The 12,228-nt window shown below is 39.4% G+C and overlaps 1 protein-coding gene and 1 long non-coding RNA gene across 3 annotated transcripts in view; one reads left to right on the plus strand and one right to left on the minus strand.

The window, feature by feature from the left end:
- Positions 1–6,832, plus strand: part of LOC109039335 (photoreceptor-specific nuclear receptor) — a 31,994-nt gene extending 25,162 nt beyond the window's left edge. For both annotated transcript variants that reach the window (XM_019054813.2, XM_019054881.2), the window contains exons 5-8: positions 176–324; positions 1,430–1,523; positions 2,016–2,171; positions 6,180–6,832. In XM_019054813.2, coding sequence (XP_018910358.2) covers positions 176–324; positions 1,430–1,523; positions 2,016–2,171; positions 6,180–6,409 — 629 coding nt within the window. In that variant the 3' untranslated portion in view covers positions 6,410–6,832. The remainder of the gene's footprint in view (positions 1–175; positions 325–1,429; positions 1,524–2,015; positions 2,172–6,179) is intronic.
- A 1,549-nt stretch (positions 6,833–8,381) lies between these two features.
- Positions 8,382–12,119, minus strand: LOC140224495 (uncharacterized). Its single transcript, XR_011899763.1, has 2 exons — positions 11,731–12,119; positions 8,382–10,310 (listed from the first exon to the last, which is right to left on the minus strand). It is a non-coding gene; the product is annotated as an uncharacterized lncRNA (long non-coding RNA).
- Positions 12,120–12,228: the final 109 nt, after the last annotated feature.

Here is a 12,228-nt window from a genome sequence, read left to right on the forward strand (position 1 = left end):
GCTTCTCCTCCAATAATCATGTTTTTACAAAAAGACAATTTAAAATAAATGTTGAAGAATTTCAAACGATGCAATGTCAGGCTGTAAGATACTCGCACAATGGAAATGTAAACTCAAGTGATCTTAGTTAGTAAATCTCATACTATACTTTGATATTTGATGTTTTTTTCTGCAGATGTAACTAAATCTTCACCGATATCTCCCAAAAAAGAGCGACAGGACGATGTTTCCGTGGACATGCCGAATGAAGGCATCTATGAGTCTGCAGCTAAGTTATTGTTTCTTGCCGTTAAATGGGCCAGAAGCATTCCGTCGTTTATTCAGGTAAACAATATGGAATACGATTGGGGTTGAGAATAGAGAAAACATTGCTTCCCTGTTTAAAATCAATAATGAATGACATTCAACATACTTTAAGTAAAGTAATAGTGCAGCATTAAGTTCTCATGGATTCCATAGGGGAAGCTCTACGCTTACATTCTTCTATATCTCTATCTCACTGATGATTATTAAATATCTTTCATATATTTATCAATTTAAATATATTTAAACGCTATTTTATTAGTACAGCACTTACATATTATTAAATACATGCTTCTGTATCTCTACCTTGCTAATACACACTAACATAAGTAAATATTCATATCTAAATCCTATTTAATAATAGGATAAAATTATGAATTATATACATTATTTATATTCATTTTTATATATATTTACTGTATAATCACCGTCCTCCTAGTGTGGAGATATCGAAAGTTCCAAGTTCTCCTCGTAGAGAGCGTTAAACCTGAAAACGCATTTTTGAGTGAAGTACACTGAAAAAAAATTCTCGGCGTTTTCACCAAGGTCCGTTGGTACCTTTCTTTACCATCTCACTTTTTTTACCAATTATTGGTAATTTTACCAAGACAGACTGGTAAGCTTACCTAAAAACCGGTATTTTTACTGTTTTTTTTTTCAGGTAAGAATACCACTTTTATTGGTAATCAATTCCCGGTAACTTTGCCATTTTATCTCGGTAATTCTACCACAGTAGATAAAAAATATTGGCGTTTTTACCAAGGTCCAGTAAAATTACCGAGAAAGTTCAATAATTTTACCGAGATTTCTCGGTAAAATTACCAATTCCATAGATGGTAATTTTACCAAGAAAAAATTGGGATCAAATAGAACCCTGAATTCTTGGTAATTTTACCCTTTTCTTAGTAAATACACCGAGATTTTTTTTTCAGTGTAAGTCATGCAATCGGTGTTTCTTCGAAACATTTGACTGACTATTGAAATATTGATCACAAATTTTTAGGTACTACCATCTATCATTATTAGCCAATGTTTTAGTTTTTAACACGTCAAGCAATTGTTTTCTTTGCACAACTTTTGAGTTAATGCTTATAATTTTAACAGTTCGTTTCATTCGTGATTCCAGTTACCCAGCCATGACCAATCACTTTTACTTGAGGATTCATGGTCAGAGTTGTTTGCGTTAAGTGCTGCTCAGTGGTCTTTTGCTTTAGATCAAGGTACTTTTCCATTTCTGTCAATATCTCAGAGCCAATTAAGGGGCATTTATTCAATTTATCATTCAATTTTACAGAATTCTTCGAGAAGTCTTCGTCAAAATGTTCACGATGCAGCTACTCTCACTCCATAGGAATGTGGACGAAATGATTACGTTAAATTTTTGTGATCACAAAAAAATACATTTTAAGTTGAGAAAACACACTGAAGCTTAGTAAAAAAGCAAACTTCAAACCCAAAAACAGAGTTAAAAAATAAACTCTGGCCTCCAATCCGATAAAAAAGTATATCCTTCCCTAGACGAATTTTACTCAAATAGATGAACCTCTTACCTTTATTTAAATATGTCACTTACTTAACTAACTCTTTGATCTGTAATGCCTCTCATGTAAGTTAAAGAGATCGTGCAGCTTTCCAGCAATGCTGTTCACTTTTACTCCAGCTCTCTGGAAAACTACTCAGATGATAAAATTAATGATTTTTCCTTTTTCCAGGTTTTTTAGTAATAAATTCAGCAGCGCCTGAATATCGACACTCAGCACTCGAGGAAACAGTGCGAAAACTAAAAGGAATTGTAAATCGCATTTTAACAATGAGACTGGACCATACTGAGTTTACTTGTCTAAAAGCATTAGTCCTGTTTAAATCAGGTTAGTGAAACCTCATATCGATGGATAACGAACACTATCGCCTATCTACAAACTAATGTTGTATCTCGATTTTGATAAGTTTTAAGTTACCTGCAGAAAGGAGGTGCTAGGCTGTCCGTTACTTACGATGTTCATCCTTATATGCTTATCTTTATGATAGATTCTCGGGTACGATATCGATAGCTAACGAACATTGCCGTCTATCTGCAAACTGACGATTTTGCAGAACGAAGAGAGGACTTCACCATTTTTGTATTACAAAAACGGTGAAGTCCCCGGGTCGGTCGGATTGAGGGGGTGGCCACATGGGCCGCGGCCCATGGCGGAAAATTTAGGGGGCGGCAAATTTTGCATTTTTTTAAAATGTAGGTATAAAAAAAATCGGATTAAAAAAAAATTACAAACGAGAAAAGCGCCTTTCGGTGACACAAGAGGCAGCACCTTTAATTAGTCGAGTTAAGAGAGTACACGCAATTTGGCATAGAGCGGCGCGCGCGCGCGCAGAGAGCAATGATGATGAGGACTTGAGATGGAAAGGAGTAGCCCTCAGCGCGGCGCACGGTGAATCGAGACAATGAGAAAGGTCGGACAAAATTTGGAAACTTCAAACGCTTATAACTCCGCATTTACAAGAATCTGGTGTTCTGCAAGTGGTTCCATTGGTTTTCTCGTGGAATTTTCTTCCATTTTCACCCCTTGAACTTTAAAATGTGACGAAATAAACATCAACATTTGCAGTTGTTGTCAAAAATTTCATGTCCGACCTTTCTAATTGACTCAATCAACTGTGCGGCGCGGCACGGCAGTCGGCTTGTAACACATATTAGCACCTACAAGATTGCATGAATACTTCACGCATTGCGTCAAACACAGTACGTTCGGCGGCGCGGCGGTAGGCGTGAAACGCATAGCGCCTACAAGACTGTAGGAATACTTCACGCATTGCGCCAAACACATTGCGGTTAGCGCGGCGTCGGAAGTTAAAATTATTATTAAACCACATTTATGTTTGTTCTTGCATAATTTTTACGTTCATTTCTTACAAATGGAGGGCCTTGTTCACACAGAGATAGGTTTACGGAACTTAACTTTCGCACAAAGCTCCGTGAACTCTCGCTAGTAGTGCTGACAGGGCTTTCGCAAAAAATGTGTCCAACACGAGTAAACGCGCCTTATGCACCCCTTACCCTCCGGCACGTCCACTTGACGGTTTTTATTGATGTTTCGAAACGAATGAGAAGGGGGCGGAAAATTCCGGCGGCCCATGGGCGGAAAGTAGGTAAATCCGGCCCTGTTTTGTAATAGAGAATTTGCAGGTGTCTGAAATTTGATGAATTTCGTGTTTAAGTGGACTACTGAGTGAACTGAACACGAGGATACCCTTGGTTCGTGAATTGAACAATTATTGGAGAAAATATGACAAAATTATATAATCTGCTAAAATACATGTGTTGAAATGGAAAATGCCGCCAGATGACGTCCCTAGGAGGTGCATTTTCTCACTTTTAAATCTATCCTTATACTATTTCCCATATCAGAAAAAAAGATTATAAAAAATACTGTGAAATCAGCTCTTTAAGGCCAGGGATGGACTGGTAGTCGAAAAGTTAGGAGGCGACCTAAATGTGGGGGCCCCTCCTGTCGTCCGGGAGCCCTCTAAGAAGGTCCGGGGGCCCTCCCTCGGAAAATTTTGAAAATTTCACGCTTTTTAAACGCAATTTTAAGCATTATTGGAGTTAAATTCTACAGTACTTGAACTTCAAAATAACCCATTCTCAGGATTCTTCGGGGGCCCTTTCATCACATGAGCTTTAGGCGACCTTTCATGTCTCTTAGAAACAAAATTTCAAGGATTTTGGGGCCTTTTAGTGACTGAAAAGGATCGGAAAATTACAACACTACAAGGAAAAAAACAATGACTCGAAACAAATTCGCCGCGGGGGCCCCTTCGGGACCTTCGCGGCAAATTATTAGGAGGCGATCGCCTCCCCGCCCCCATGGCCAGTCCGCCCTTGCTTTAAGCACTTTCAGATGAAGCAATAAAAAATTAGCATGCAAATTTTCCATTGCAAGATTAGATTTGCAATTTTTTCATACCTTAGAGCGTCATTGCAGTGCTCCCCTACACAATTGGAAATCCTAAAATCATCAGCTTGCTTATTTTATACTGTAAAATGCGGCAAAATCGCTTAGTCATTCCTGCCAAAATTGTCACTTAGGCGGTATTGTTCATTAGCCCTCGATGCCGTACCCGAGAATCTATCATAAAGATAAGTATATAAGGATAAACATCGAACGTAACGGGCAGCCTTTCTGCAGGTAACTGAAAACCTATCGAAATCGAGATACAACGTTTGGGAGTTTCATTGCCAATATGCAAGAAATTGTCATGGCCGTATTATACTTTCTGAGGTGAAAAGTAAAAAATGCGCAAATTTCTCACACAGATTGTGAGATTAAAGAAAAATGCGTTTATCGTCAATTGGGCGTGCTTACGTCACATTAAATGGACTGCATTTTGCAATTTGGACCTATAAATTCCGGCCCGGTTTAAAAACAACGTATGTACCATTAGTTTCCCTACGCACATAAGTGTTTTTTCAGATGAGCCAGAATTTATAGGTCCAAATTGCAAAACGCAGTCCAAATGATATCCATTGTGATCAGAGTAAAGTGTCCCAAAAACTTTCCTTATCGATACCCCGCCTTTGGAAAACTTTACATGTGGTTACGTTCTTTCGTGGGGAAACGACAAAGAGTCTATTCAAACGGTCGTACCTCTCGCATGCAACAGTGGGCTGATTGCTGAAATTGGTAGACAAAGCGATAGACAAAGAAGAGAAAAAGGGCACGGAGGGATATTATTGGTGGAGGCAGGTGATTGAAATGGACAAAGGAGGTAGGTAATAGACTAACTAACGGCAACCAACAAGAGACCCTTCAGTTAGTCCATCATTTTCTCCCTTAGTCCGTAAGAACCACTCATTTCACCCTGTAGGATCGCTTCATACTCCTCACGTTTTCTTTGTCCATCGCTTTGTCTGTCGATTTCATAGAGTACACATAGTCGTAAGGTAAGTGGGTAAGCTGGCACCATATTTAGGCATTTTCCAGGTCCCAAATTCCGAGATCCCTCTGTCACGCCGGGTCACTTTCTCAATACATAATCGATTGTTATCGATACAAAGGTACCTGGTCATCTGGTCATCTGATGTAAACAAAGAGACAAGGATTACCACGTATTCCACACGACCATTTCGGATCGAACGCGTATCGAAAAAGTGACCGAAGCTCGGCGCACATCGGGCGCGGAACTCGTGGAGCGGAACATGACGCCAGCTCTCCTATTTACATTACGACTCTGTGTGCTCTATGGTCAATTTCCAGAATGAGCCCGCTGAGGAGACCCATGCACAAAGAAAAATTCCTCGTGCATGGGACCCGAAGTTGTGGTCGTATGGATCTCTGAAGTTTTCGGATCTCGCATCCGAAAACTTGAGGTCCAACCGCCGAAGTTTGGATAAGACATCTGAGGTACTTAGGTACATACCGAAAGGTTCGGATCACACATCTGAACTGCCGTGCTAAGGAAAAACGCCGTATGAACCGTCAGGCGTTGCTAAATCTCCTTTGATAAAACAAGAATCCCCTGGTAAATTTATGAATATTTGTCTCCCAATTTTTCAGATAATTTTGCTCGTAATGTCACCTGTAGTTCCTGAAAGTTTCAAGGAAAAATAATTGTAACTCTCCTCAAAAATACACATTTTATCGAAGGAAATTTGGCAACTCTCGAATGCTCATACGGCGTTCTTCCTTAGCACGGCGGTAAAGTACTCGATACATACCGAAGTACTTCAGGCGCCTGACCCGAACTTCGGCAGTTGTACCTCAAGTTTTCGGATGCCCGATCCGAAAACTTCAGAGATCCATATGACAACAACTTCGGGTCCCATGCACGAGGTTTTTTTCTCCGTGTGGAGTGGAACGGTGTGTTGATGTTTGCAGATGTGGCCGGGCTGAGCGAGCCGTCGTACATCGAGCTGTTGCAGGACCAGACGCAGGTGATGCTCCGCGAATACATCTCGGTGACGAGCAAGGTCCGCTTCGGGAAGCTCCTGCTCCTCCTGCCTGTCCTGGCCTCCCTCGAGAAACGGAACCTCGAGGAACTCTTCTTCCGCAAGACCATCGGCAATGTCTCCATCTCCTCCCTCCTCACAGACATGCTCCGGCAATGATGAGGCTCACCCCGCACTCTGGCGATTATACAAGCTGCGGGCCGATTATTGAAATTGACACACAAAATTATAGACAAAGATGACAAAAGGGAAATGGAGGGAACCTATTGGTGGAAGCTGGTGGTTGCAATGGACGAAGGCAGTAGGTAATAGATTAACTAACGGCAACCTACGAGAAGCCCGACACTCCCGACAGTTAGTTCATCATTTTCTCCCCTAGTCTATAAGAGTCACACATTTCAACCAATAGGATTGCTCCATACCCTCGATGTCTTCTTTGTCCATAGCTTTGTCTATCAATTTCAATAATCAGCCCGCTGGCCACACTGGCAAACAAAATCCTCTCAGGAAAAGACTCCCAATTTTTCCGCTAAATTCATTTTTTATTGGAGGGGATATGGGAACGTCTGAAGGCTCATACGGCGTCCTTCCTTAACGCGGCAGCACCGGCGTTTTTTTCTTAAGTTGGTGCGGGGTCAGTGGCGATTCTTGCAAGTTGGCAAAGCTGTTTTTACTCCATTTAAAACCATTGAAAATATCGATTTTAGGTGAGGCTGCCTCACCAAAAATCGATTGTTTTTTATACGTTTAAATGGAAGAAAAACAGAGTTGCCAACTTTCAAGAATCGCCACTGACCCCGCACCAACTTAAGAAAAAAACGCTAGTACTGCCTGGTTAAGGAAGAACGCCGTACGAGCCTTCAGACGTTGCCATATTCCCTTCAATATAAAAGGAATTTATTGGGAAAATTGAGAATATGTTCCTCTCAGACGATTTTCTTTGCAATTCATTTAAAACATCTGAAAATTTCAACAGAAAATATTCATCGTTCCGCGTTCCCCTCAAAAATACATGTTTTATTCGTTGAAATTTGGCAACTCTCGAATGTTCATTTGGCTTTCTCGCTGTGCACGGAAAAGCGGCAATGGAGTTCCCACGTGTGTGAAGGATTCGCGTTTTAAGTACTCTGTCGTGCATGAAATTTTGCGAGGAACACGATAGTGTTGCAGTGTTTCTCTGAAACCTAAGCTCAAAAAAGCTTTTAAAGTTGAGGCTGTAATTAAGTGAATCTACAATTTCAAAGCTGAAAGTCTACTTCCATATCCAGTCAAACTCTCCGCGCAAAGATAGGGAACAAAACGATGGCCAAAATGCGAAACCGTGTACTGTTCAAAGTGTCAAAAGTGAAAGTTTGCTTTTAAGAGTAATTTTTACCCTGCTTTTTATTTTTTGTAGTTTCAGAGGTTGTATGGAAATTCGGTACGTAGGTTAGCAGATTTCTATGTTCAAATAGTTACACCCATTTTTAATGTAGAGATTGTGTCCTCCGTCTTTCCATGAAAGCGTACTATATGTACCTCTGTTACTGCATAAAATAAGAAGTGCGCTGAGATTTACTCTCAGAATCCAATTTTTACCAAAAATTTGACGCCATGAGAAAGAGTAATGGATCAATTTTAGAAAAAAAGTGTTTTCAGAGAAACTTACACACTAAAAAAAGATCTTATTTTGATCCCAAAAATTCTCCATTAAAAAACAAAAACAGATTTTCCACAAAACATGAAATTTACCTTTGATACTCACAATGAACTTGGATATTTAACGAGGGAACATATTTTTATTTGTACATATATTTACCATGAATTTTTTCCTAATGTGTGTTATGTTTAGCTTATACTCAATAAATCAGTTTCTTTACGTTTTTTTATTGAAACTTTTTCAAATTTGACTCCTGCATAAACGGGAAAACTCTATTCGGTTTTACCGTGGTTCAAATTTACGGAACTCGTATAATACCAACAAAAACTGAATTTCGGCTTAAGCCCACCTAATCATCGACATTGAATGCTCCAAATTATCTGTGAAGCAGTTGACCTCCTTCTTCATCGACTTCACAATGAACTGATGAAAAGAAGACTCGACTCGAAAAAAAACCAGGGGCATCGATGAAAAGAACGGAGACACGATATATAAGATTTCCATCTTTCATTTTATTTATTTTTTTTTTATTTTTTTATTTTTTAGTTTTTAGTGACCTTCCTACATGGAAACATACACTTTGTTCCTAAGCTAAATAAAGAGAAAATACAAGCGACAGAGCATTTTGTAACTTATTTACAGGTATCATCATCTTTTACCGATGTTACTTTTTTTTCGCGCATTACGTGGTGTAAATTTTTCAGGAAACATTTGATGGAGCTCCTCGAAGATCCTCTATTTTTACACGGTGTCCATTTGATCATTGCCACTTTTCAAGTTAAGCACATTTCAGGATTGATTCCGGAAGATATTTCGAATAAGTAGACGGACAATAAACAGTTCAAACGAGCAGAGCTGATTATAACAAGGGTTTCAGAGGTCTCATCCTTGAGATGGAAAAACTGGCAAAGTTTGAAAATGAGAAGGGGTCAGATTCGAAAAACCTGAAGGAGGAAATAGAAAGGCTTGAAAACGAAGCACAGAGAATAAGAAAGGAAAACAAGGAGTTAAATGACGAAAGAAGGGAAATTAGAATAAAGATAGTCGGCAAAATGATTCGAAAATCGGATTCTCCTTTAAATAAAGTTGAGGGTATAAATAAAGAAATCTCGGAGAAAAAACAGGGAATGATAGCTTTGTCAGAATTAATTGCAGAAAAAACCAATCCCAGAGACGAAAAGATCTCAGAGAAAGGGAAAATCGATAAAAACGGATGCTGAAAGTTTTTTAAACTTCTCCAAGGAGATTGGAGGTATCAGGGATGAGATCTCGGTATTCGAAGCAAGAAATCGTAGAATGCGTACTGAAAGGGACGGACTTATCTCGGAACTAGATAAAATTTTGGAATTGGCTCCTAGAAACACGGAGAGTAGAGAACCTCAAGGCGAGGATACGAATAAGAGTGGAGAAGGGATAGAAATGGAAATAGATATAGTCTCTGGAAAGAGAAAGATCCATGACCTTTCGGACGCGTCTATATTCTTGGAGGATAATGATGATGATTCTTTTTCTGTTTTCAATAAACCTAGACCGATATCCACACCGACAAACTCAGATAATGAAGGGAAGGAAGGACATAAGGGTTAAAAATGGGGGAACCAAAAAAGGAAAGACAGACATGAAAGAATCAAATCCGGATAAAGTTATTAAAAAAAAGTTAGGGTAACGGTGTCTCCTACGGTTTTTGTTACCAACTATCTGAAGTGCGGGGCGCTGAATCATTCTCAGAGATTCTGTACAAAGGAGGGCAAGATTTGTTTTAGTTGCGGATCCAGGGATCATCTTCGAAAGGACTGCAAAGATAGGTTCAATAGGGATGTTAAATGCGTACTATGCAAGTTGTAAAAAAAGCCATGTAATCATCACCCACTAACATATTGTATCCACGCAATCTAGCATAATTAGGATTAATACTTTTTGTAGTTGTCTATTTTATTAACAATAAAAAAAAAATCATAGATACATGTCTCTAGGATGTCCAGCTTTCAAGGAAGCAGTTAAAAGGCAGTTGGAAATGGACGGAGAGGGAGTCGGGGAGAAGAGTCTAGAAGAGTACATTCAAGATAACCATTCTAAAATAAGTATAACTAATAGGTTTAGTGTTCTAGGTAGTAGTATTAAAGAAAATAAATCTGAACTTGAGTGTGAGCACCGCATCAAGGTAAGTAACTGCCCTGTATGTTTTACAGTGGAAGTTTTCGAAGATCCGGGTAGGATGTGGTGCGTACACGAGAGGAGAGGCCCACAGCAGCTTTGCGTCTCATCCCCCAATAGGAGGAGATTTTGGGGAGATGAGGGGCTGAGCGCCACCACGTTTCGGCTCAGATGTTTGTATAGGGGAGAGATGAGGTGTCGAGGTGAATCTCCGGTCATAGCACCGCCATTCCCTATACAGTCCACTTTGCTCAGAGCCCACCGACGCTACAGATCATAAAAAATGAAAAAGAAAATTTCAGTTTCAGCGTTTCAGCAGTAACTTTTGCAAGAAGGAACTAATATTTTTGGCTCAATTTAGAAACAGCTGGTATGTCATTAGTATGCAGGTTAGGATGGTTCTTAATTTTCAATTTTTCAAAAATCAAATGTCTGAGCCCCCCTAAAAGTTGTCATTTGGTGTGAAAAAAACCTGCGAAAAAGTTCAGCCCGATTGGATCATACTGAGTGGTTCCGCCGGGGCCGCAAGAAGTCTCCAAGCGGGAACTTCCAATTCCGGACAATTGCTTTTTTTGTCATTTTGCGAATTTTTTTCTCCCCTTTAAAATGTCGCTATGACTTTGAAACTTTTTGAAGTATCAACTTTTTAAGGTACTTTACAAAAAAAATAACGCACTGTTCATTATCATTTTTAAAATGCCCTTTTCAACCCTTCAAAGTAGCCACATCGTGCGATTTCGTCGATTTTTCCTACCATTCTCCCCGCACGGTTTGCCTGAACGAATTTAATTTTTTTGACAAATCAAAAGCAACGACGCTTCAGATTCATGAAGTAGAGTGTTTGCTGACGCCGAGTTATTTAAGCCAAGAAAACAAACACTCTGTCGAGCTCCTGGAAAATAAAGTCAACTGAAAGGTATTTTAGGGCTAAAAGGGGCAACTTACCGATGGTAAGTCCCGTTATAATTATCACTGAAAATAAATTTCCTCGATAGTTATAATGCCTGGCCTAGGTCTCTTGAATAGGGTTATTTTAAGTGCGCGAACACTAAAACCACAGCTTTTAGTAACATGGTAAATTTTGGAGACCTGGAATTACCCATCGGAACCGAAATTTTCTCAAATTTCCCATGAAGCTCTTCAAAAATCGCCTGCTTTCTGGGCCGTCGATTCGTCCATCCAACCGAATTTGACTTGGAAGCTTATAATGACCTGATACTGAGAGAAAAAATTCAATATAAGCGTAGGATGATACGCTCATATTGATTTTTTTTCTCTCACTTTCAGGTCATTATATATGTAATAGGTCTTCCATTTCAAACTCGGTTTGACGACCGAATCGACGGCCCAGAAAGCAGGCGATTTTTGGAGAGCTTCATGGAAAATTTGAGAAATTTTCGGTTCCGATGGGTCGTTCGAAAAGTCGAAAAATAAGAACGACCCTAATGCAGATAGGTGCTTTTATAAATAAAACAGAATTATTAGTTCCTTGTTTCAAAATTTAAGCTAATTTATTTCATGAGTAATGTAATTTTAAAATTGGTGACTGTTAAAATCAAATATTTCCTTATTTGAACCGCATTCTGCAAATGAAGAATGAAGAATGAAGAATGATAACCTCTGGCTCAATATATAAATAAGGCAAGTGCTATTCCTTTCCAGGAGGTTAAATATGTAAGCAACTTACTGAGGAGGATTCTTGGTTCCTTAATTTATCGGGGGTATCCGTCAAGACTTCTCATTCACGCACCATCACGCTCACGCATCACCACGTGCCACCAAGCATCCTACTAGAGTACTACATTGAGAGGAAATGTATTAGAGATCAAATAAAACGTTTCAGAGCTGTTGCGTTCCACACTTCCACCCTACCCTAGTAGATTCGGCGCCAAGCAATGCCTCTTTCCATTTCTGATCCTATATATGCCTACGATATCTTCGTGCCGGGGCTATTATTTTGATCCAGATTTTGATAACTTGAGAATTGTCAGAAATAGTGGTTCCTTATCACAAAATGTAACCCAATTAACTCCTAAATCATATCAGTGAACTCAATATCTTATGGACCCGGGAGCTCCTAAGTAAGGAAAGAATTAGGGTCTCACGACTTGCGATCTCACGAGTAATGACATGATAAAAATCAAAAGCTAAGTTGTCTCTCTTGATGTTATCACATCAAGTTTAC

The sequence above is a fragment of the Bemisia tabaci genome, chromosome 4, assembly GCF_918797505.1.
Source record: "Bemisia tabaci chromosome 4, PGI_BMITA_v3".
Classification (NCBI taxonomy): domain Eukaryota; kingdom Metazoa; phylum Arthropoda; class Insecta; order Hemiptera; family Aleyrodidae; genus Bemisia; species Bemisia tabaci.